The sequence below is a fragment of the Natator depressus genome, chromosome 22 (genome assembly GCF_965152275.1).
Source record: "Natator depressus isolate rNatDep1 chromosome 22, rNatDep2.hap1, whole genome shotgun sequence".
NCBI lineage: Eukaryota > Metazoa > Chordata > Testudines > Cheloniidae > Natator > Natator depressus.
Window position 1 is genome coordinate 13,503,501 of NC_134255.1, and position 26,715 is coordinate 13,530,215.

General features: G+C 43.6%; 1 protein-coding gene across 1 annotated transcript in view; it reads right to left on the reverse strand.

The window, feature by feature from the left end:
- Nucleotides 1-3,102: 3,102 nt before the first annotated feature.
- Nucleotides 3,103-26,715, reverse strand: part of CBL (Cbl proto-oncogene) — a 50,194-nt gene continuing 26,581 nt past the window's right edge. The window contains exons 3-16 of the mRNA XM_074936800.1: nucleotides 22,242-22,388; nucleotides 20,450-20,606; nucleotides 18,295-18,416; nucleotides 17,484-17,621; nucleotides 16,373-16,460; nucleotides 15,673-15,804; nucleotides 13,913-14,116; nucleotides 12,166-12,297; nucleotides 10,938-11,315; nucleotides 10,055-10,149; nucleotides 9,139-9,294; nucleotides 8,525-8,628; nucleotides 6,987-7,169; nucleotides 3,103-4,085 (exon numbers count right to left, since the gene is read on the reverse strand). Of these exons, the coding sequence (XP_074792901.1) occupies nucleotides 3,811-4,085; nucleotides 6,987-7,169; nucleotides 8,525-8,628; nucleotides 9,139-9,294; nucleotides 10,055-10,149; nucleotides 10,938-11,315; nucleotides 12,166-12,297; nucleotides 13,913-14,116; nucleotides 15,673-15,804; nucleotides 16,373-16,460; nucleotides 17,484-17,621; nucleotides 18,295-18,416; nucleotides 20,450-20,606; nucleotides 22,242-22,388 (2,311 nt within the window). The 3' untranslated portion in view covers nucleotides 3,103-3,810. The remainder of the gene's footprint in view (nucleotides 4,086-6,986; nucleotides 7,170-8,524; nucleotides 8,629-9,138; nucleotides 9,295-10,054; nucleotides 10,150-10,937; nucleotides 11,316-12,165; nucleotides 12,298-13,912; nucleotides 14,117-15,672; nucleotides 15,805-16,372; nucleotides 16,461-17,483; nucleotides 17,622-18,294; nucleotides 18,417-20,449; nucleotides 20,607-22,241; nucleotides 22,389-26,715) is intronic.

The window sequence follows — 26,715 nt, forward strand, 5'->3', positions numbered from 1 at the left end:
AGCTCTTGCAGAGAGGAACAAGACAAGTGCAGGTCAGCAGGCAGATTTCTCCACCTACAGGAGTAACAGCATGGCTGTTACCTCCCTCCTGTGGGAATTGGTTGTCTTGTAGATTCCCATACAGTTGGGAGGGTGGTTAACGCACTTGAGTGGCTGGAAACTTGGAATGGGACGCACACATCTGCAGTCACAGCTACCTGCTGATTGTCACTTGGTGAAACACAATCTGGTACCACTGCATTTTATTACTCCTCTCTCACTGGACTGTATGTTGCTTGCTTTGTTTCCTGGGGTGAGAGGTGGGGGACAAACAGCATTTTTATGACCAGAACTCTGATTGGTTTTGTTAAAAGCAAAAAGAATCCTGTATTACAATTCTACTGTCTTCACACCAAGCTTATTACAGCACCAATCCAGACAAGTCACCGTTAGTAACAGGGATAAGGTAAGAAACCTCCACAGTTGAAATGCTACAAAACACAGAGTCATCTTTGAAGTGACTCTCCCCAATCTCTCTCTCTCTCTTCTCCCGCCCACCCCCCACTTCCATCCCCTTCAAAGCAGTTGCACTCACAGGCATCGATAAGGCTAGTCTAGTTGAGGCTCTAAGTTTTCACAAGAGGGTACTCAGATCCAGCCTGGAGATGCAGCATTCTCTTAAAGGCACTAGACATTTGGCTTTTTTTTTTTCCTTTCTTCCATTTCTTTCTTTTAAAGTAAAATAAAACGTTGACATTCTGGAATAAAGACACAGGGGTGGGATGGGGCAATCATAAGGTTACCTCTGCAAAAGAAAAGCAGCAAGGAAAATACACCACAAAGTGCTTCACTTTACTCCACAGAGAACCACCTCAGGAAGCGCTGTTGGCTCGGCTATGCTTCGGCAACACTCGCAGACTGTTACAAACATTCACGTGTTCAAGGAGAAAAAGCCACTTAAGTTTCTCAGATAAGTTTAAGACACAGTGGGCAGAAAGGACACATGCATAAAAATAACGTCAGAGATCCACACCACAAGGATTGCCTTCAAATCTCTAATCCTGGAATGATGTCCACAGGCAATGAACCTCCATGGCCGAACCCTGAAAAGAGGTCTGTCAAAGCTTTGCTAGGCATGATCTAATTAGCAACAGGACAAGCTTGTGAAAATGGACTGTCCACAAGGAATAGGACACTGCTGCTTTGAACAACAGGCTCTCTGCACAGCAGGACAACAGTTCAGGCTTTTTAGCTGGTTAAATTTAATTGCCGTGCAGCAACGGCAGAAGCACTAACCCTGCTGAAAATGCAGCCACAGTGCACATTGAAACACCCGGGCTGATCGTGCAGAGAAAGTTATAAGTGAAGTGGCTGCAAAACCAACCGGGAGTTAGTGGCAGCTTTAGAGACAGATACCAAGAAAGGGTAGAAAAGAGTAGTCTTCACGTCAGAAGGGTCACTATTTGCTTCTGAAGCACATTTTGGACAAGCACAGACCACAAAATGATTCAGATACTCCAGAAATTGCTTGGTCAGTATCAAAACTACCACTGCATCATGCAGATGTAATAAGAGAACAGAGCTGCCCTTGTACCAACCTCAGCTGTTCCTGCACTAGACCTGCAACCAACAAGGTCTGAAAGACATGCTGACCACGGCCTGCTATGTATTATTGTCACAGCATTTCACACAAAAACAAGAAGACATGACCTGTTAGTTGCTGTCTGTCACGTGCACGGGCAGAGGAACAGCAGATTAAGGTATATTCCATGGAGGGCAGACAATCACCCTTCCCTTTACAGCTCAAGACTTCACTAGGGCTGGACTCTGCCCTCAGCGATGCACATGAACTCACGCTGAAGTCACACGACTTGACTTTGCACTATTACAGTGAACAGTAAGCATCTCCCATCTCGCACCAACACAAACCACAGCATCAAGCTGTGTTTGCAAATTATACCTCTGGCGCTGAAACAGCAGCAATGCTGATGGGCAGTGATTGTACCGCACAGAGAGTTGCTCTCCCTAGCATTCCAGACGATATTTTCTTTACCAAAGAAGGGAGGAAAGGAGAAAAGAGCGGACAGTTCATGCATTTATGTCACCTGGATCCCACTGCACATACAAGGATAAGGGTGGAGATTCAGAGATAATCATTATGTTCCACATAAAATGAGAATCTAGTACTTTGTTCCCTTCTGTAATATTTGCTATTACTCTTGTTAAATTCCCTCTGTCAATTTCAGGCTCCTGAACTGATTACCAGATTCTGTAAAAGGGATGAACTACATCAAACAGTCTCGCACCCCTAAAGATATTTCAAGCCATAAATAGTCATTTAGTCACTACTGCTGTTCATTCATACTACTGACATTCAACAGCGAGCAAATAATTCCGGGCACAATCTGAAAAGTTAATGTGCACTGAATACATGCGCGTTTTGTTCATTTGTCAGACTATGGTCTCTGTATCTCTCTTTGATTTAATTCCTCTCTGAAAGAATCAGTCACTTCGCGAACACCAAAGACACCCAAATTGAAAGGGACTGAGTAAACAGGATACTAGCAAGTCAGGTTTTTCCAAAATAATAGTTGAACACCAACTTTTAAAGTCCAGTTTGATTGTTTCATAACTATACAATTTCCTCTGATCTCCTGTCTGACACAAGCTCTGACAATTCCCTGGTGTAACAAAGGGGAAGCAAGCCCCATATTATTGTGACAGACAGCCTCAGAGAGAATTTTGTTGCATTTTTACTACAAAGCAGACACGATACTGATGAGATACATCGGTTGCACCTACCTACTCCACAAAACCTGGCACACAGGTGAGTGGCTCCCACAAGCGCTCTCTAAAGGAGAGGATGGAATGTGTGTGAAGGCCACTAGTGTGCTATAGCCACCATGCAATTAAGATAAATAAATCATATTTACCAGATGCAACATTCCTATAGAAAGAGTGCATGGGAGTATCCAGTGGTAGCTACTCAAGTCCAACACAGCTGTAAGCAAGTTGAAGCACTGAAGCACAAGATGCTCTGGGCTACAAAGATAAGCAGCAGCCAGTTCTCCATGCCTACCCTCCCCAAAAGACTCTCCCCCCGCCCCGCCAAGTTCAACATATCTAACTCCCTGGATTCCAGTGCCAGCAATGCGATACGTGGTGAGAGAAATCCACCTCCCAGCACTAAGGAGTTAAAAATATCTGACTGCTGCCAGTCACACTTGTATCCCAGCTAAAGGGGAGGACTTAAATTGTGAGCAATAATTATGGGTACAGGAGAAATGCCACAGTAAACGGAAGCAATCTAATCATCTCTTCCTAGATCTCCTATGTATTCCCAGCAGAGGGCCACCTACAGACTGCTCTAAAAATCCTGAGCCAAACACACAGCAGTGAACAGGTCCCAATCTAGTACCATGAACCACAGGACACACCACATCAACCTGGAGACATTTTCCGAGCATTCAGTTAGAATTCACAGCACAAAACACTCGCCCACCCCCAGAGCATCAGCTCTGGAATCACTTGTCATGATACCTATTTCTACCAATGCCCTTTGAAACAAATCTGTACTCCCAAACAAGAGGCGGGGGTGAAGGACTCCAAAACGATGCCAAGACACACACTGTATACACATCTATCCGCTCCGTTTCATTCCATTGCTTTGAAATCTGGAACCACAGAAACCTGATAACTGATTCTCTTAAGAGGCAGGGCTGAATTGAGCACAATGTCTCTCAAGGAACCCCTTCCTCCTTGCGGTTGCAGCTGGGCTATGGGCTGCCCAGGCCGTTGGTCCACAGAAGTTGTAGGCAGGGAGGTGATGTGCTATGTGGCCACGTGTGCAGGGGAGGAAATGGAGACAAATTCCCGGAGAATATTCTTGGCCATTTCAATATTGTTATGTGCAATGACCAGTGCTTTCTGAATGTCCTGATATGAGTATCCCTGGCTCATAAGGTTCTCAATCTCACTGGAGAGTTGGGGCGATGTGCTGGTGCCAGCGCCACCCTGCTGACAACTCCCGGCTTTCCGTTCAGAGTTTATCCTCCGCGGTAAGGGCTTCGGCGGCCTTTCTGGAACTTGAGAGCCATCGGAAGAACCTAGAGGGAGAAACAACTGGGTTATTTTGGAAGAAGACAAGTGACTGTTGCGTTAACAGGCAGCCTTAGAACACTGTAGTAGCCCTGGCACCACAAGCCACTTTTCCCAGCCAGCCCGTCCTTTCAACTTCAGTTTATCTCATCTCCTCTTCCCTGGTGCACAAAAATGGTTACAGAGGTTTAGTAAATAATTAGTAAACCCTACTGGTTTTGCTTATAGAAACAAGACCAAGCAAATGGGAGCTACTTGGGTAAGCGTGTGAGCAGACCTCAGATAGCAAAACGAGAGTAAGAAAGAGGTCTGGAAAAACAATGCAAGTACAAGGAATATGCAAAAGATCTCACCACACATCCCAGTATGTGTCTAAGGCTTGGGAAATCCCCCTGGTTAACCACTCACTTATTACCTAATTTATCAGGCACTGCTCTAATGAGACCTGGCCATTCTGGTCTCAGGGCCAGGTCTGCTCCTGCTTTTGCACTTCTCTGCCACATCCCCCACTCCCTCTGCAACAGGTCCAGTGGAAGGGTACCCTACCTAGCAACAGTAACCCTGCTACAGCAGATCAGCAAACTCAGCCTCTTCAGCCTGTCCTCACCATGAATTATTCCAGCTTCTACCTTCCCAAGGGCCACATGTTGTATCCTCTTGTGAAAAGGTAACAAAAACATCAGTCACTGATTTGCCAGTGGAAATCTGCCCAGTGTCTAGGAACACTGCCCCTTCAGATATCACTGTTTGCTATCCCATGTTCCTTACAGTTGTCTTCTCATTTTAACCTTTGACAGCTGAAGAAAACGTTTTGTCCTACTTTTCAAATCACTGGAAACTTTTCAACATGAATGCTGAACATCTTAAGAAAGTCTGATTTACCTTTCGGGGTAACCCCTCAGGTGCCTGAAGATGGCATTTTCCAATAGGATAAACTTCTGCAAAAAGTGTACAAGCCCTTAGAGTAAGAACTCCCAAACAATCTAGTTTAAAAGGAGCCAGCCCTGAAGCACTGGTGTCAGGAAGGAAGCAGTCACCATGATGCAGGGTCTCTGAAAAATGTATCAAAAGCACAACAGGCAACCAATTCACTGAAGCTGCCTCATCCATCAACATGCAGTTCGAATCACTAATCTTCCAGGAAAAACAAGCAGCTTAAAAACAAACAAAAAGCCTTTTGTACAATTGCGAACAGGAACTCCCTCCACAATTTGCCTTAGAAATAGGTAGTTCACCATAAGCTGGATGATGTTTCAGAGACAGCAGGTCATGCTAAAACAGTAGCCATGAGTACGGAGCCTTGTTACAAGTGTATAGGAAGCTATGTTTTATGGTACAGGACATGAGAGCAGAGTCATTGCCATAATGGTCCATCCCACCTAGTAGCCAGCCTCTGACAAGAGCCAATTCCCCATGATTCAGACAGCAACGAAAACTCACCAAAATCATAATAATTAGCCCTCCCCTAAAGCATTTTTCATCTGTAGATCTCAAGGCACTTTACAAAGGAAGGACAATATCATTATCTCCACTTTACAGATAGGGAAACTGAGGCACAGAGACAGGAAGACCCTTAACCCTATGGTTACACAGTGAGTCAGTGGCACAGCTGGAAACAGAAAGATGGCAGATTCTGCTCTTCTTTTATCCCACCCATGGTATTCTATGAACGCTGTGGGGCACTGAGAGGAGATGCCAGGAAGGGCATGTGTGGCAAACCTATTAAAGTCCTGCTGCTTTTCCCAGGGCTGGAGGAGAGCATCCTGAAGGAGCGGAAGCTGGAAGTCTGAAGAGCAGACTCAGGGAAAAGTTCTTGGAGGCTCTGCAGGAAGGAAAGCTGGAATCTGAAACTTCCAGGCAAAGATCTGGAAGGCACTGATCAAGGCAAGGAAGACACCCTCTGAAGGGTGTTGCCAGGAGAATCTGAGAGGCAAGGTGTTACTTTGAGCTGCTCTTTGCTTAGAGTCTCTGCTAGGTTAGAGGACTTGGGAGCAGGAAGCACTGTTTCCTACCTCTCCCTCTGAGCCCCTTGCCACAGCTATCACATCTTCTTCCTCTGGGAGTAGCCTTTGATTCCTGGGGGGAAATCAGGCATGCTGAACTCCTCACTAGAGTAGCCCCACAAGATGCAAGACTAATAACCCCAAGGTGGTCAGTGCCTCCAACAGATGTGACTAGATAGTTGCAGAATAGAAGTCCCAGGCTCAAACAAGATTTTTGCACAGAGTGAGCCTTGATTTTCTCTTACCAAGTCTGTGTGAGCCAGGACAGCACTATTTTCTACAGCCTGGAGACAGAAACAACTAGCAAGTCCCTTCTCTCTACAGAGTAGACATCACCAAACAGTTTCAGAACACTATCTTCATCTGCTGGCAAAGAATGATACCCAAGAGTCTGACCTAGCACAAAGAAAAGGAGGACTTGTGGCACCTTAGAGACTAACAAATTTATTTGAGCATAAGCTTTCGTGAGCTACAGCTCACTTCATCGGATGCAGAAGATCAAAGATTGGTCTTTCTTACTACCTTTGCCTGCAGAGTTACCAATGTCTTTAGGGGCAATAACATCAGAAAGCTCAGTTTTAAGTCCAGCTATAGTCTGTGTCTTACTTCCCCTGCCAGTGAGTGCTACAGGTAAACCTAATTTCCATAGAGGAGTATTCTTGATGACCAGGTGAATATGGTGGGTTTTGCCAACTGCTAATCCAAACACCAAATGGTTTAAATGGCTAGTGCAGCACATGTTAAGATCTAAATCAACCCTAACCCTTCAGGACTGGAGTACCTCTGGAATACAGAACTGATTCTTCTCTAGCATAAAGGCAATAACAAGTTAGTGACAGAGAAGCTTCGAAGATCTGTACCAAATCATCACATACTGCTGCAAAATCAGGAGGTAGGGGTGCTCACCTGTGATGGGATCACAATCCAGAGACATTCGGCTGAAGGCAGAAGTGGCATTGGAGATATCAGACAGTGTGCGACGAGCTGTGGCAATTGGTAAAGGTGGTTTGGGGATATCATATCCGTCTTCCTCATTCTCAGACTCTTCTGGGCCATTGCTAGCACTGGCTGCAGCCATATCCCCCTCATCTAGAAAAATACACAATTAGCTCCAAGTGCTTGAACAGAGCCTTCCCTTTCTTAAGACAGGCTATATTCCATTCACATCAGTCCACATGCCTTCGCAGAGCAGATAGCTAAGTGTCTCTTGTTGAAACCCTAGTCCAGAAGAAGTTCTTTCCAGGAGGCAGTGAGTAAAAAGTATCACAGTGGAAGAGTTGTAAATACCTACCCCTGCCTCACATGGTACATTTTTTAAAAAACCCAGGTGTCTCACAAACTCTTCAGTTTTCCTGCTTAATTTTAAACTTTACACTATGCTTGCGGAGCAATGCAGATGCCTTTAAGATCAAATCCACCTTGGCTGAGTGCTCCCTGACTTTCTGCAGTTGGCATTCAACTAGGCAGAAAGCAAAAGGGGGCACGAGAGACACTGTACACTTTGTGTCCCGCCAAACAGCCTTCTGCAGGCAGGTCTGGGTGTGCAGCTGCGGGTTGTTCTTTACCTTTCTAGTAAAGTTAACTATCTAATGCATCAATCACAGTAGTATCCAGGGCATAACATACAAAATGGAATTCATCATTCTGCCAGGAAAAGGACACAAACACGCCATCCCTCCATCAATATATGTACTATCTGGAGCATGCTCATTCTTGGCTATTCCCTTCCAAGAAGCAATAGCCAAGTCATTTTGAAGCTGTGTTAATGTGGGGAACGGGCTGTGAGAAGAGACAGGTCTTGCATCAGTCCCCAAAAGGGTCAAGATTTGGGTACACCTTGATCTCCAATGACAGAAAACTCCTTGGGACATCAGTGAGAATGCTGGCACCCCAAAAAATTTGCCCTAGAGACCTGCCGTGTGATATCTCCACTAATCACAACTGCCACATTGGTGCATAGGCCTTTGCCTACTCCATTGAGAATCAGCAACTTGAAATGGATCACACTAGAAAAGGAATGTGTCAGATACACACACAGGGACGAATTTCATAAATTCAGTAAAAATTACCAATAACAATGAGGAGAATTAATGGGAACAGCTGGAAACAGAAAGATGACAAGTCTGGGCTGACATTTTCCATCCCAGCTACCTACAGCAACCACCACTTCATACAAAACCTTTATAACAATGATTTCTTTTGAACAACCGATGAGTGTCTTAAAGCCCTGTTAAATTAGGTTCTCTTTACTGACATCCCAGTTTGCAGTCTGTAGGCAACACCAAATGAACACTTATGCATCTGACAAACTATTTACCTTGAACAGCAAGTGACACCTCTGTTAAATGATAGCTTAAATGCTATTTAAATTGGGAATCTTATCAATTCACTCCTACCCAATTTCTCTCATGGGTGCTTTATAACATGCATTGATGCCCACTCACCAGAAGTGTTGGTGGTCTCCAAGTCAGCGGATGTTGCCTGGGACTGAATGTTGTACATAGCTTCATACATACAGACATTATTTGGCTGATCACACTCCAACTCTCTGAATGAAAGGTGGAAAAAAATGTTCCCTTAAGATATGCAACAGTAGTTTCCTCCTCACCTACAATCTGTTATGTAGATTCCTCTCAGATGCATACTGTGATATGAAGCACAGCTCTGCTACCTACTTTCTTTCAGAGAATATTTGCTCTCATACACATTCTGACATTGTCTCCATTGCAACATAACAGATCAAAATGTAACTGGTATACCTGGAAAGTGAGGGAACAAAGCTGTACATGGAATGTCACATTTCTATGTCTGCTGGTGTCAAAGGACCAACAACAAAAATGGCCTGGGGGCAGGGGTTAACTGAATCCACTATAAAAGGACTCAGACCAGAGCAATGTTCACATTTCATTTACCCCACTACTCTAATCTAGATCTGGTCAATACCAGAGGGAACCAGGCAGCAGATAAACCACGGGACCAAAACCTCAGCCAGAATAAATGAACAAGCCTCCTTGGATAGGTGGGGTTGTAAATGCAGCAGACACAACTATAATCTCACCGTAAACCGTGAGTCATTTCCAAAGGCAGCTTGATCTCTGTTTTTTGTTGGGCAGAACCAGGAGGCACCAGAGGCAGAGAGGATGGTGACATGTATTCAGTGTCCTCATCGCTTTCAGACTGCTCCCCCTGTTGCAGTTTTGGCACGGGCAGTGGTCTGGGGGCAGAAGGAAGAGGATCAAGAGCATGTGAAAACCAGTTCATCCAAACACCACCGCAATCAGTTTGAAAAACAGTTAATGCAAATAAAAACAAACCACGGTTAAGCCAAACAACTAAATCAGTTTGAAAAGCAGCTAATCCAAACAACAACAAAATGGCAACCATCAGCTCTCAAGCACTGAAAGCCAAAGCTTCAAGCAAGGCTTTTCAAACTGATTCTGACTAAAGCAACAACCTGGCTTATTGGAATTCCGAGCTATGTAATTGTGAGACCTGATTTGACGGTGAAATAAGCAGCAAAAGTCTTGTCCAAGGTGCGTGGTAACAGTGCCATAGAGAAATCCTAGCCACTGGAGGATCTCACATTTCAACCTCATTTCAACATATATACTCCCTCATACCATATGTACTGCTGTGTCTAAGGCACAGGACACTGCACACCACGTTGTCTGAGACTGCAACAATTCTGGGTAATTACCATTCCAGTAACACTCGAAATTACCAGTTGTAGATCTAATACTAAGGATACTTGCTGAGAGATTTACTTTTCCTTGTTTGTATGTTCTTAACAATCCAGAGCTTGAATCCTAAACTCAGGCCATCTATATAATGTCAGATTCTAACCCTGCTACCAAAGAGTACTGAGATGTAAATAGAGACCCAGAAGTACATTTCTGCCCTCTCTACATCTACAGCAATCCTGAAATTGATTATCTCTACTACAAGAAAAGAGCCTTCATTCAAAAGTAACACACCTGACCGCTAGAGAGTAGATAGCATTGGCAGATGAAGAGGGTTTTATTTTGGGGTGCTCATATTCTGAGCCTGTTGGGGGGCCACTGTTCAAGTTCTGCAAAGAAGAAACCATAGGTTAGAAATAGCACTTCTGTCAGCAGATTCAAACAGACATCAATGTCCCATCACCCGAAGCACCAACTCTTGTCTGAGAAAGGAGAGCTTCTTTGACATTCTGAATCATCCATTTCAAGAAACCTTGTACCTGCAAAAGAATTTGCTGATATCTAAAAAGTACACTGGCTTTCAAACTCTGAAGAAGCTTGGAGTTGGAGGAAGCAACAGATAAGGGTTAAAGAATGAGAGAAAGTAACATGTTCTGGGAAGCATTTCTTCTCGACTGAAATGTACTGCATCGCAATGTGTTATAGATGGTGGTGGGGGAATCAGTCCCACACGCAACACAGACCCAAAGTCAACAGTGACTGTAAATTGCTGCCAACTGATCGCAACCATTTAAAACGAGCTGGGCTCTTAGTCCAGCTGTCAATGGACAAGGAAACCACATCCCAAAAAAGCCCACCACAACCAGCACTACCTGACCACCTTCCTGGCCATCTCAAAAGAGAAGCCAAAGGACTGAAGTCTCCCCTCCTACAGACTACTCTGGGCTGGGTGTGATGCATAATGTCAGGGCAATGACATCCCATGGGAGGATTTTATTGCTCACAGCTCTTGATCCAGCACTTATAATTTGTATGAAAAATGTGAACAAAAATGACAGTTCAGCTTTATCATCACTTGAGAGAAGTCTTACACAAGCAGCATTCCCCGTCTCTCCCACTCACAGGAAGCAGGCCTGCACCACTAGAAAGCAGGGTGCCACCACCTCGGGTGACTTACCACTGTGGTGTCTAAGCTGAGTGTACTCCCATGCCTAGGAGCATCAGGTCTGGAATCCATCTGAGATGGTAGTGAGAATGGGAGCGAGTGCCGGTTCGTCAACTCTCTTCCTGCCCAAGGGTCACTAGGACTGAGAGCTACAGACGGCGCTTTTGGAATTGGCCGTGATGGCCAGGGCTCCCCCTGACGGCTGGAAGGTACGAGGGGTAATTTGTCTCTGGAAGGACAGTCTCCTGGTGTACAGGGTAAAGGACGTCTCTGAGGTCGACTCTCTGCCCCAATGGAATATGGCCTGTCTGGTGGGGGCGGTGGTGGGAGATCTCTGAGCGTTGGAGGTACCGGCAAAGGTTTATCTTTATGGAGGGGACCAGGAGCAGCCTGTAAGACAACATCAGACATTTAAAACCACAGCTTAGCAAGCAGGAAGTCCAGCCCACTGCACTTATCCCAGTTAGGACGCTTCTTACACAAAATTAACTCTAGAGCAGCCATAGAACGTGAAATAACTCCCAGCTATATCCTCCATAGACCTTTAGATACAACATTTAACCATTTATGGCTAGGAATACATACTAAGTCCCAGGTTTGCTTTCTTGCTGCCCACAATGGCACCATAAAGGATCCCTACCAGAATTCTCACTATTTCATCGAACTTCTTGTACAGATTGAATTCACAAGTGAATTTTTATCAAACACTGATTAATAAGATTGGTTATTTTCCCACCTGACCTTTCAGCACCAACCCACAGCCTCTCCCACCCACTCCAAAAAAACTAACAACCACTAATATGCCCAATGCTACCAATACTGTGCTTCCTCCTTCTACTGGTCATAAAGGAAATACGACCATCTCTTCCTCCTAACGCCCTTCCCCTTCCCTAGTTCTCTCTCTGGAAAAAGAAATGCTTGGGGGAAAACCTGGAAAGGGAATATAAGAACCAACTTCACCCAGCTAGGCTAGTAGCTGGAACAAACACAGTTCCATAAATGCAGCTCCACTTGGAGTAGTCAGAGGCGTACTGGTTGAAGACTGAGAAGGACAAACGGCTTTCTGGGGGAACTGTGGGCCCTCCTTGGATGGAAGAAAAGAGCTGGTCTGAAATGACTTGTGGAGAGGAAGGAAGAAAAGGTAGAGTCTGAAGAAAGAGTCAGGACAGTCCAAAACTTTTCCCATATCTCCTCCGCATTCAATAAAGGACCTTGGAGGAGGGTGAAAAGAAGACTTCACCTTGGAAGTGGTCCCAGGGCTGGAAGCTCCAGAAGGGATGGACACGCGTTGCTGCAGAAGATCGAGTCGTGGCGGTACTGGGGGAAGTGGGGCTTGTGGAGCCACTGAGAATGGAGAAGGAGGGCGCTCAACCTGGAAAGAGAAAATAAAGAAAATGAACAAGAGCCAAACTGTAGAGAAGACATCCTATCTAAAGCACCACACCCCTCTTGCCTTCAAGTTCTGCACCTCACGTTACCTTGCTGCAGCTTGTAATGAAATTAATACATTAACACCGAGCATGCAATACGAGGTCACGTTTGTTTCATAGCACTGCAGCATTTGCCTGAAACCAACCTTGTGAATCACCAACAGGCCCAACTCTGGCACTCAGCCACAGAGCACATACCTAAAAACCTCACTCTAAAATGCTGATAAATTGTTTGGTTGGACCAACTATTCTTTAATACTGGTACTGGATTTGCAGTAGGCATATTTTCTTTTCACCAGAGGGCATGCTCCACTCTATTAATGGCAGAGCACAGAGTTATATTATAGAGGTGTGCAAGTTGTCCCTTTGCCATGACGGGACGGCACGGCACTTACAGCAATCATTAGCGTGCCCCAGGAGCGGTGTCAAAACCTTCCTTCTTGTCCGTGGATAACTGTTTCACCACCTGACAAATCAGAACAGTCACTCCTTTTTTCTTTATCTTTATAAGAGTTGCTTTATGATACAGGCTAGAGCATGGTAACTTTGAACAGCTTGACAGAATTTGTAAGCATCTGGTGCTGGCACATCCGGAGCACTTGCCTACTGCAAACCACAATGGAAGTCAGGTCATGTCAAGGAAACTGTGTCCTAACCCCAAGAAATGCCAAGCTGCATAGCACTCATCTCCAAGACGGTGGCCTGGAACTTCAACTGCTGACTACAAAAGAATTTATAACAGGGATGAATCAATGCGGATTATCATTAAATCTGAACAGAGAATTCTTAATTAGAAGGCCCTATTTTATATAAAGTGAAACTAACTATTTAAAAAAAAAAAAAGTCTGATTCAAAATCTTTTTCCCTAGGCACCAGAACAACTCACTGCTGATGGGCAAGTGGCAGCAATAAGCCAACAGAAAAAAAAACCACTGTGTAGTGATTCATAAAGAATGCCTTACTTGCACACATTTCCCTGGCAGGAAGCGGCATTGATGGAAGGCAGTCATCAGACCTTTATTACACAGATTAATCAGACAACATATTCAAAGACGACAGTCCAATTGACTTCCTCAGCAAATCAGACTGCCCTCTACTTAGTTCAGTCATCAGCACCTTGGAAAAACTCCTTCTCTAGCTGGTTGCTTATACTCAGCACTGAGGAAAATGACTTTCTGCTGATAAGGCTGATTACAGATCATAAATCAAAAGCAGCATCACTCAGCATGCAGAGAAGTATTATAAATATAGGTCTTGCATTTCAGTAGATGAATTGAGTTATGTCACCCTGCTAATGGCTTGGACAAAGACCCACCTTCCAGGACAATATATACAATATCAGAGATTCTGGTATGTAGAACAATATCGCCTGACTGAACTGGTAAGTTTCAATAGTATGGAACTTACCATCTCTGTACCAACCACAACCTGGAAATACAGAGGACAGTTTCTGTTCTGGGGCTCAACACCTCCAATGTGCATAGTCAACAAGACTCAAACCAGCTTACTCTGTGTCTATTGCCACATCCAGCAGCATGTGCCTAATGGGGCCTTTACCTTAGCACCGGCCAATTCTTTCATCATGAAGAGGGAATCATCTGCTCTGTCATCTTCATCATCATCATAGTTTGGGGAGGGAGCTCCCTCTGCACATTGCCGCAATAATCCTCCTCCTCCTCTGGGATCAAATGGGTCGACTACAATGGGCTCTGTGCCTTTGATTTCACAACGGCAGAAAGGACAGCCCTGACCTTCCGATTCCTGAAGGGGGTGGGGGGAAATGGGAAGAAACCTATTAAAACAACGGCTGTTATGAAAACAAGTAAAATGGACAGTAACTTATCAGACAAGGGAGTTTAGTATCATCTTTTTAGCAGGTGTATTTTGGTGGAGGGAAGGAGTGAAACAGGAATTAAGACTGCACTATAAATACAGCATGATCCTTATCATTTGGAGTAAAACCAAAAAAAATGGGGTTTTTAAAAAGCCCTCCCTCCCACACAAACTATTCTTAAGGCAAGAAAGTAGCTGCTAGGGCACCAACAATGAGAAAAAGGTAGGAGAGTCTAGTGAGTAGAACCAGTTTTGAACACAGAGTCCAAAGTCTGCATCCTGTGGGGACAACACTCTAGCATCCTTTATTATTTTGCGGTTGGAGCAAGGCACAATAGATGTATTGATATGAATTTCACACTATGCTTTCAGCTCCACCACCAAATTGTCGGTACCCATAAGGATCTAAACCAGAGGTGGGCAAACTGCAGCCTGCGGGCCACATCCGGCCCCTGAGCTCCCGGCCGGGGAGGCTCGCCCCTGGCCCCTCCCCTGTAGCCGCCGCATGGGCAGCGCTCTGACCCGCCGCTCCTACCGGACAGTGCAGGGAGCGCAGCTGGCTCCAGCCAGGTGGCGCGCTCCTGCTGCTCTGAGCAGCATGGTAAGGGGGCGGGGGGGGTCCCGGGGGGGCAGTCAGGGAGCAGAGGGCGGTTGGATGGGGCGGAGGTTCAAGGGGGGCAGTTAGGGGACAGGAAACAGGGAGGGTTGGGAGTCACAGGAGTATGGATAGGGGTCGGGGCAATCAGGGGACAGGGAGCGGGGGGGTTGGAGACGGGGTGGGGTCCCAGGGGGCGGTTAGGGGCAGGGGTCCCGGGAGGGGGTGGTCAGGGGACAAGGGGTGGGGGGGGAGGGTTGTTGGATGGGTTGGAGGTTCTGATGGGGGCAGTCGGGGGCAGGAAGTGGGAGGGGGTGGATGGGAGTGGGGGGCCAGGCTGTTTGTGGAGGCACAGCCTTCCCTGTCGTGCACATTGTGGGGAGAGTGGTCACTTTGGATGGGCTATTGCCGGCGGGGGAGTGGGTTTGTGTGGGGGGGCGGAGGGTGGGAGGACCTGGATTTGTGCTGGAAATGGCCCAACTTGATAATCACTTTGGATGGGCTGTTGCCAGCAGGAGAGTGGGGTGGGAGGAGGTATTGTTTCATGGTCTCTGTGTATGTGGTGTCTTCTGCAATTTCCACAGTGTGCATCCGATGGGGTGAGCTGTGGCTCACAAAGGCTCATGCTCAAATAAATTGGTTAGTCTCTAAGGTGCCACAAGTACTCCTTTTCTTTTTGCGAATACAGATTAACACGGCTGTTACTCTGAAGCCTTCCCTACCTGGCCCTCTGTACAGTTTTTCAACCCCCATGTGGCCCTCGGGCCAAAAAGTTTGCTCACCCCTGATCTAAACAGTTTGAGAAGAAGGAAGGAAAAGATACATCACCCCAGCCCAAAGACAGACCAACCTCACTCTGAAAGAGTGCACAAATGGGGCAATTCCTTACCTGCCATGCGGTGAGACAGGAAGTGCACATCAGGTGGCCACATGGCTCAATTTTCACGTCCTTGTCATTTTCTGCACAAATTTTACACAGCTGGAACGTGGAGCCCATCTCGCAGTACAATTCATATTGTTCCTTGAGGGAAGGAAAACAGAGAATTCACTCTGGAATATAACGTGCCTCATTAGTCGTAACTACAAGAAATCCACCCCAATATTCACACAGAGAAAAAAATCAAAATCACAGCATCAAACCACAGCTCAAAAGAAACAGACGCTTGCAAAGGTTACATTGCAATTTTATGTGCTAGAGACTTCCGTAAGCAATGCTTCTGTCAATCTCTGGAAAAAAAAATGGACTTGAAGCTATCCTAAAGGAGCCTTCCAGTATAGAGCTTCAAGTTCAACTTAAGGTCACATAGGTCAGGGATAAAAGACGACATAGGAGTTAGTGTGTCCTTCTGCCAGCACTATCATATTACTCTAAACAAGGAACCCAAAACTTATCAGCCCTAGACAGAAATGAAGTTTTGTTTGATGTTTTCAATCTGTCTTCCCCAACCCAACCATTCAAAGATTTTTGTGTGTCTTACAAGACCTGATACAGCTGCTTCGTACACAAGGAACCAGTGTATTAAGCAGATGAGGAGGCCAGAAAATGGAGAAGTGGTGCTAGTTTGACAGGACAGAGCCCTCTTGCTCACCTGTGTAACTTTAATGTGGTCCTGAGGTGTAGGCTCACACAAACCGGTCAGGTCAGGATTTTGATTCCGACCATCAGGAAATAAATAACTACAACAAGTAAACATAACATAAGATTTAAAGAAAGGCACCTTTCTTTCTTTCTAAAATCCCTTTTTAAATCTCTTTTTAAAAATGCAGAGGTCAACTATACTTGAACACTGATCACTCAGCAAAAGAAAAACCTACCTGTAGGTTCAGCTTGGGATCACCTCATAGGGGCACTTTTCCACGCAAAGACTGAGCATCTCAGTTCTTTGGGAATCCAAGGTGCTTTGGTTTGAAAAGGAACTTTCAAACCAGAGAAAGCCCCCTAATATACCACACTTATCAATACGCAAACAGGAAGTCTGTTTTCATGGTTTCCCTTTTGCCAATGATCAAATTATTCTGATTTTTTTTTTTTTTTTTTTTTTTTTTTTAATAAAAGGCACTCTCAGCCCCCAATCTTCTCTTCTTATATGACCCACCCTGCAGTGATGTCTTAATGATGAAACTGTAACACCCGAAGAAAGAAAACTGAGGTCATAACTCAATCCTAATTTTTGTGACATCAGTATAGGGTCAAATGGAAGAAGAGACTACGTTGACAGGAAACTACAAACCAGACATGTACCTTCAACAGTGGCACTGGGAGTAGAGACAAGCAATGAAAAAAATGGCTCTCTCTATGAATATTCTCGAGAGTCAAACTCCCTCTTTTAGAATGCAGTTCAGTAAAATAATCAAGCTTGTGAGCAGTTCCATTGACCTCAACAGGACAACTAATAGGTTTACAAGTGCTTTGCTGATTCAGGGCGTAAATAAAGAGGACGGACTGCGTAATGCTCACCCGCACAATATCCCTAACAGCTGCATGGCCGCTGCAAAACGCCGCACATACCACCAGCCAGAATGACACGAGACTGAAACGTGATAGGTACGTTCTATCAGCCCACTCGTTTCTAAAGCTACATTAACTAGTGACGGGATTAAGGCAGGTAAATCATAGGGGCCACAGCAACAGGATGCATTGTACACTCACCGCAGACTGAAAGAGCACAACAGGTGACAGGCTGATGCAAAGTTACTTACAAGCCTTCCCTGAAGCCATCTATCAGTGCTTGAAAAAGAGGTTTGTTGTGGGGGATAGTCTGGAGAATGTTCCCATCTGCAGTGACGTAACCGATGGCCCACTGACCGAGTCGCGTACAGCTCAATCGGAATATGTAACTGAAAAGAGACAAAAACAGAAATTCGTTTTGGTTGGATCAGCCAAAAAAACATTAAGAACCAAGTAGGTAGCCTCTGTCTAGCTATCTCAAGATGAAAGATAAGACAAGCTGAAGTAGCTGGAGGATTTCTACCAGCTCTTACCACTTTGCTCACTTGTAGCGCACAGGGAGAACCCTGCAGTCTGATATGAGTGAAGCATCTAAAAACTCGTGTGCGCGCGTGCACGCACAATTAAACACAGAATCCACAGCAATAAGGATGAGTGTCCTCACACTCACTTGCTGTTTCAAATTAAGTTTTTTAAAAGATTATACAAGGTTTCCATTTTTAAAAGTTTCAGAGTAGCAGCCGTGTTAGTCTGTATTCGCAAAAAGGAAAGGAGTAGTACTTGTGGCACCTTAGAGACTAAGGTCTTACTGTACACAAGTACATTAAGGTCACAAGTACTACTCCTTTTATTTTTAAAAGTAGTGTGCAACCAGTGGTCTCCAGAGGTGAGAGGCAGTAATCTCCTCCCCTGCCACAGCGCACGGTAACAGCAACCAGCAAAACACCGAGTAAGGCCCCTCTGTCAGACCGACCCTCCTCTGACACAGCAGGTGCTGCAAAAGTAACTAACTAGAGGAGTTAGCAAGAATCCTCAAAAAGGCAACTGCTACCAAGCACTAACCTGCCAGGTTTGTGAATGAATTTCTGAAGCCGAGCTTTCACCTCATCATAAGTTAGAAATGCCATGTAACCAGGATGAGTCACTGCTAGGCTATTCCAGTTCCTGAGCAAAGAGGACCATGGCTAAAGAAACAACAAAAGAAATACCATTAACCATGCACTTCCAAGATGTACCCATGCACATGACTGTCCTTAATCCAAAAAGAGGTCAGTTCTTCAATAAACTGGAGTTCTTATTCCATTGCAGGGGCTAAAACTTATTTACAATCAAGCAGCATTAGGATTTGAGTATCACCCCCTGGAGACAACACAAAATAGCAACAGGATGGTGACAAACTGTACCAACATGCAAAGTGTAGCAGCAACAAAAAGGAAGCAGTGAAAGCCAGAAACGTAGATAGCGAGGTGTTTCAGTTGTAGAGACATTGGCCCTTTCCCCTTAACTACACAGGAAAAATTTCCTTAGCTAAGTCTTGGCATCCCAAGAATCCCTTTCCGCCACACCTCCGTGATAATTCAATCAGAGAGGCTACAGTGGACTTGCCCATAAGGTGATGGAGCAACAAAAAGTATCGCAAAGCTTGGAGATAACAGTATTATAGTCTGCCAGTGCAAGGCTATGATTGGTGGCCATCCCTGGGGGAGAAGAATGAGGTATAAATATTGCTGTTATCTACTAGCGCTCACAGAAACAAAACTATGCAACTCGGTGTACTCTGTTCAACTAGCAACCGGACCAAAACACAAAATCAAAGAACACTTTCTGTATCCCCTTTAGATAGATGGAAGGATAGGCAACCTTAAAGGTGAGGAAGAATGGATAAATCAGAATGTTTAACAGGTAGAAAAAAAAGGGGGAAGAAACCACAAAGTGAAACATTTATCAATTTAGTAGTCAAACACCACTGGGACAGAAATCCCAGTCAATACACATTTAACAAATACCAAGGGATAAGTCATTCTGCTCACAAGGAAGGCAGCCCAGGAATGGCTACCACTCACACCATTCTGGGGAAACTGAGAGGTGAGACAGGGATAGAAACGAGTAATTCAGAAGATTAAGCGAAGGATTACAAACTAGAAACTATGACTCGGCTCTGTCACTGACATGCTGCATGGCCTCAAGAAAGTGACTTCACTTCTGTCTCAGTTTCTCTGTGAAATATGGAGAGCGATACCTAATGACCTAATCTCACAAGGGTGTGGTGAGAATATTGTCCGTACAATGCTGTGACTGGATAAAGCAATGTACAAATGCTAAGTGCTGTTGTTATTAATGCACACAAAGTCAAGAGACTACGCATAGCAGTTTACAATACTCATAACTATAACAACTCCTAAACCACTCTTCACATACTAGAGTAGAGAGAAGTACACAATTTGACCAGCCGCACGACAACACTGCATATGGGAATTTTCAGCTAAATACATCTTAATTACAACCCACCCTATCACATGGGGGAAAAAGGCAAGTCAGAGCCAAAGTAGTAAGTGTTTGTACTTTAAATATCCAATTGCCCCATCAGAAGCTGCATTCTTTATCCAAGTACTACTGGTGACACAGATTTCTTTTACGTTTTCACCCAAAAATTAATATTGATTCCATTCAACAATATAGATGTTTATTTCATATAGAAAACACGATATGTTTATATAACATTTTGGTTGTGGCAACTCAAAAGCCAGGAAATCTGAAGTTCCATATTGTCATTCCAACCTAAATACGCCCTCACAGAAAAAAATCCAACAATAAAAGGGCACAAGGGAGAGTTAGGGATGGACTGATTGAGTGAGCTTCACATTTCCTGGCTCACGGAAGTTTATCACAACTTCAGTTTTAAAACTGACCTTTAAAGTGGGAAAAATTGATTCGGGGAGGGATATTGAAAGTGTGCTACAATTACGATTTATTTTTAGAAAGCTTTTTTCCCCCCTTTGACAAGAAATATCACACAATGCTACCAAACAGCAGAGTTCTAAATCTTAAAAATATTTTTTATATTATATATATATATATATATATATGGAAAAGAAAAGTCTTATTAGTATTAACAGTGTTATTTTACTATTTAAGGCCTAGCGTAAAGGTCTATCTAAGCAGTAGGCTACATATATTTCCAAAGTGTTTCAAGTGACTCACGTTCCTCTGCCCTTACCTGAAAGAGTCGGGTAAAGATATCAAATTCAAACACTGAAATGTAGTCATTGCATGTCAAGTCAATAGTCGACTTCAGAGCCATGGCCTCTAGTCCTGAACTGATTGGATGCACCTCATGCAAGGCCTGGCGGAAGGTCTTCCATGGGACAATAGTCCTGGCGGGGGAGGAGGGGAAAAATCCGCAAGTGTGAAAGGAGCTTAGAAACATCATCATGCAATGCCATAGTGTTACACTCTATTTATGATATATACAGATGTGTACACACAGGCACCCCCAATTAGAAAAGGAAAGCAAGACAAATCCAACTGAACTCAGAGAGAAAATTACTCATGTCAAGCATGAGGGAGAAACTTCCGTGCATCACCAGCAAGCAGCAGCAAACCAGCCATCTTTCAATTCACTACTCTGCAAAAAGTGAAGTGTTGGAATTGCAAGCCCAGCTCTGATCTCGCTTTCCCCCATCCCATTAACACCTGTGCAGCCAACAGTTCACCCTGAAAAACAGCATCTACAGCACTTGCTGTCATAATTTGATCCATTTCATCTTTCAGCAGCAGGCACAGGAAGAGTTAATTTAAGTCTCCCTGGAGCAGAGACAGAGACAGTCAAATGACAGCACACAGCTATCTAGAGAGATGATTTGCCTGAATAAAATTTTCAAAAGCACCAAAGTAACTCACATGCCTGGGACTTAACCTTCCAAGCCACTCAGGTGCTTTTGAAAAATTTCCTCATTTCCACTGGGTAAAAAAAAATATACTCCTACAAAAGTTTTTGTGCTTTCTATAGCAGGCCAGAAGAACCAAGTATAGCTGGACTCCATAAACTAGATGCCTTCCTACATGCTGGAGACCAGAACCTGAACTTTCTATATAATTGAGCATTTTTCCCTTTTGAAATATATAGTAGAAGTCTATAAAAAGATCCCTGAAAAGAGCTTACCAATCTTCAGGCTCCTATCTCTTGGTCAAGTCCAACTGGTTTCATTTTTTGACTCCTAACTGTTAATATATTCATTTAGTATCTGTGATGTACTAATTACACTGTTTACATGGTGTGTCTTGTTTAGTCAGAAGTCATTGTCCCATTCCAGTAAACCTTCTCCTCTAATATAGTGGAGGACATTTCTAAAATTAATACAGTGTTTAATTATTAGATTTAAAAAAATAAATCTGACATTTCATTGGCCTGTACCTAAATATACCTTGCACTTAAGTTTCTCCTTTATTCCATCTTAACTTGACCATTATGCAGACTGAGCAAGACAAGCAATACACAAATGCTACATATTATTCGAGGAAAAAAGGGATTAGGAGACTGGAAAGACTAATTAACGGAAAAGCTAAAATAACTTAATATGAACAGCCTGGCTAGCAGACAACTAATGTGGGGAGCACGATAACCATTTGCAGGCAGGCAGGAAGACGAATTATTTAGGATGGCTGGAAGTTATGGGATTAATTAAGAAAAGGAAAGTTGAAGCTGAATGTCCAGGGAAACTTCATAACAGTAAAATAATCCCCCAGAGAATGTGGGGAAAGACCCATTACTTGACATATTTAAATAAAGACTGGACAAGGAACTGGAAAAATATAACATAGGGAACAATCCTGCACTGGACCTTGGAGAATAGACTAGATGATCTAATAGGTCTTTCCCATCACTAATTTTATGATTAATTTGACAAAAGATCATCATACTCCATAAAGCAGAAGTAACATTTAAAAAAACAATACATCTATGAACTTTGTTCTTGCATCTCTCATATTAAGCACATTTAGAAACTTACTTTTCCCCAAAAGCTTTTCTCCAGAACTCTGCAGCATCTGCCTTGGTGATCCGGAACGTATCTCCTTGGAAGAGGCCACTTGGGAAAATGCCCTTCAGTTCTGCCAGCATATGGCTGAATATCAGGGACAATTTTGTCAGGTTACGCCTGCAAGAGATTACAAAAGCAGAAGTTTCTTTTTAAAAAGAAAAATGTGACTTTACACTGTTTGTGGGCAAGTCAGCCAGATGCAGAAATAGCTTGAAGAAATCCAGAAACTATCCCCCAACTGAAAAATCCCCCATTTGGGAGCATTTTTCAAACATACATTTATAGTTCTCAGCGCATTTTGTCCAACACATGACACTTAAAGAGATTTACATTCTGGAAGTGCTGGATACACATAGACTAATTAACTAACCCTCACTACTCTTCTGAGGTAGGGGAATATTTTAGGCTTTGTTTTGTAGTTAGGAGAGAGGTTAAGAGACTTGCCCAAGGCTACACAGCAAGTCAGGTGGCAGAGCACGATTAGAATTCAAGAGGTTTTGACTTCATGTCTCATGCTCAAGTCCTTACACCATGCTGCCTGTAAGGGACGCCACTTTTTAGTTAGGCAAAACTAAACTAAGGCACAGCCTAGTTCCTCCCTTACCCCCAAAGTCATAAGTCTTATAGGAGAGCACACCCTCTCCTCCAAAGGAGTCAAAATAACACTCTTCCTGGCTGAGAGCAAGAGCCTAGATGAAACTGATAGCGATGGCATGATAGAAACATAAGAGAGATGGCTCTGGATGGAAGGGGTGTTTATTTGCTCTCTTTCCTCACCTGCACCTTTATGCGGGAAGGCTCCTTTTCTCTTCCTCCTCCCCACCACCACTGGGTGTTGGGAAGGACAGAGCTGCAGACTAGGAATGGGGGTAGTCCAGTAGTTTTTGTCCCCCTCCATATGGGAGATGGTAAAGAACTACTGGCATGAATGCTGGTGTCAGGTAGAACAGGGAGAGTGCTGCTTCGATTAATGCTTTTTCTAAAGACAATTTAGGCAGACTGCTAGCGATCAGTGGGTTTCAGCAGCAGAAGAGCTGCAGAGCCTGCTCAATGGCCACAGTAGGTGGCCTAACAAGCTCCCTCACCTCAGCACTAAAAATGCCTTGACTATTGAACCACAGTGGGAAGGGGATTCACTCGCATGGAACCATTTTTTCAACATGTTATCTTTAAGGACACTATTGTAGGGCAATACATCCCTGAATGCAGTGTTAGTTTGGATGTACACTGGATGCACCTGCTATTTCTTCACTAATTTTGAATACTCATTGTTTTGATTAGTTCTGTGGAAGATGCCATCTGCGGTCTCTAAACTGGAACTATAGTTTTCAGCCAGATGTCCCCATTCTGCTCATGTTGCCCTCCTAGATGAAATAAGCTCATTCAAGTGCAAGCTCTGCCATCCTGACTCACTTCAGAACTGGACTCCAGCTTCAGCCCATCAAGAGAGCCAGTTACTTCTTCACTTCCCCTTCTATTACCATTTGCAAACACTTCTCCATAGACCTGTGCCCCAAAATGTCGAATGAGACTATTTAAAACACATGAGTTAGAGTTTTCTTTTCCTCTAATACTCCCAGAATTGAAACCCAAACTGGAGCTAGTCTATGCTCACTTTATTACCCCCATAGTCACTCACCTGTTTTTTTTAAATCCCCAATATTTTCGAGTTTTGTAAAGTCTGGAAAGAGTATTTCACATTCCACATAGCCATAAAAAGTCAAAATTTTGACTTGACCTATTTGGAAGTGTCATTTTTTGTCACTTTGTCCTGTTCTCATTCCTAATCATTTCATGTTCTGCCTTTGCTAATGGAGTTCTTTGGCACATGTACGGAACATGCTAGTTTGGGATTAAAGGCATCTGCTCTCTCCCACTTTCTATCAGGTGTGAGCCCAGCAGATGCTCAGGCTGAACACAAGTACCAGCTGAAGATGCACTCAGGTGCTCTGCAGGAAGCAGCTCTCTCTTTAATAGTAGTCTCACAATTTTACAGTCTTATTTAGACCTATTACAGCATCCAAGATTTATGTTAAAGTAGCACAAACACACTGATCATATGGTTCTAGATGCTGCAAGTCTCTGTACAGTTTTCTTTATTGTACAGAGGTTGGGTAAAGGATACCTGAACAAGCCTACAATTAGAGGGGAATATAGAGTCACTTATTAAAGCCAAGACTATTAGTGTGTGTATCTTGCTTTAGTAGTGCAGTATGATTTCAGAAGGCATGGCAAGGGCAGGGAACTTACACTAACATTCAGCAGCATCAGTAACTCAACCTTGCATTTTTAGAAAGCTGGGCTGCCTCTGCAAAAGTGAGAATGTTACTGGCAGCATTTCTAAGGATGGAAAATTGTCAGTGAAAGTCAAATGTTGTGGCAGTGCATAAAGATATTAGCTGATGAGGTACTACTCACTAACTGAATCATGTTTGGAACAAAGTAAATAGTGGAAGTTTCATTTAATTGAAATCAAGTTACAAATGTTCAGTGATACAAAGAAAAGTTCGGAAGGTTTATTTTTAATGCAACGTGTTTCTTCTTTCAGCTGTTTGAGAGCTTCACACACTACATTCAACAACATACATGAAACTGTAAAAATATTAGGTTACAAGTACTCAAAAGGATAGTGAAAAGTACTTCACAGCCCCCACAAAGTATAAAATTTTCAGAAGCACCAAAGTAACACAGGTGGCTGGGACATAAGCTTCTAAGCCAATCAGGTGCTTTTGAAAAATGTCCTCATTTCCATTGGGTAAAAAACTATACTCCTACAAAAGTTTTTGTGCTTTCTACAGCAGCCCAGAAGAACCAAGTATAGCTGGACTCCGTAAACTAGATGCCTTCCTATATGCTACCAGGGGCAATGGGACTTGGTTTGAGTCCATAAAGAACAGTGTGGTTTGGGATTTGGATCTCTACTAACGATCACGACGGGTTCTTTTGTTGACAGACCCTAAAAACACATTGACTAATAGACATGGGACATAATGAGTTAAGGGGCCCCAGCCATGCAACTTGTTCCCTCCGACTACCCACTGAGTTTACTAATCTTCATCAGATGGTACACAGCACCTTTTTGATCAAGCAAATGCATGATTAAAGACATGTATCGGTTCACATCATACATAGGAGCAGCGTGTGGAGGAAAGGGATGCTTATACTGTTCAGTGTGAATCTGCATTTTATCGAGGATACGCCTAGTTGCTACAGAAGAAGAGCATGTAACCAACTGAATAAATAAAAGCAAATGGAAAGTAAAGGACTGAACCAACGATATGTTTGTTTCTCCAACAGCCTGACATGGAAGAAGTAACCAAACTAATTCAAACCATCAGCAAATGCAGAGAACCTTCTTGTAAAGTTGAAGTGTAAATCGTAACAGGAAAAGTGGTATCTCACCTCGCTGCACGTCACTGATGGAAAGAGTTTCCAGAAAAGTAACACCATGAAGTTGAGCAAGGTGATTAGCTGAGCTAGCTTGGTAACACTAGATTTCTGCTACTAAAGCAGCACAGTTCATAAGTATGATTCAGGACATACACACTGTAGTTTATGAAGGGTTGGGGGAAAGTTAATGTCCCCAACGACTATAGACCTCCCTGTGGCTGGCAGGCAGGGTTATGAATGTTTGAAAAGGAACACAGTATCCTGACAGGCTTAGGGGTGAATAACCAAAAGGCCTTGGAGCTGAATAAAGTTACGTTTCAACACTTTTCAATTCTACTCTCAAATGCTGATCTACAAATTGTTTCCAAAACAATTCTACCAAGGTCTAGGGATTTATAACTTCAGCTGCAGTCCAAGTTATTGCCACTTTCAGACAAGCATCACTTAAATCATCAAAATGAAAGAAGGGAGGGGGAGCCCTTCTAACAGCTTCTCTGAAGAGCCTACGGAAACTTACCATTCTTTGATACGTGGTGACCAACTGCTGAAATATATCAACTGCCAGTGCTTTGCAATTACACAAATTAACAGAAAAATTAAAAGCTACATCACTTTTGTAAAGAAATAACAGCCCAAATACATGTTAGCAAATATATGTTAGCTGTTTATGGCATATCAAGGTTATGGTTGTAACTTATTTTTAGTATTGGTAACACTGACAACTCTCACCCTCACTGCTGCTTCAAAACAAAATCAAATAGTAAATATTCATCCAAAAAACTGGAAATGACACTGGCAACTTGGGTTCTGCTGATAAAGAGTAAAATTTTCAAAAGCACCTAAGCAACTAACGTGTAGAAATCGCATTGAACGTCAATGGGATTTAGGTATCTCACTGAGTTATGCATTTTAGAAAACAGCACCCTAAGACTGCAAACATTGCAGAAGTCAGATCTCTCCCCTACTTGTAGTGGATTCAGTTGCAACAGTAAAAACTAAGCTTCAGAAGTAAAATTTGCATGATGCTTCTGTTCAGTGGTTACCATCAGGTTCA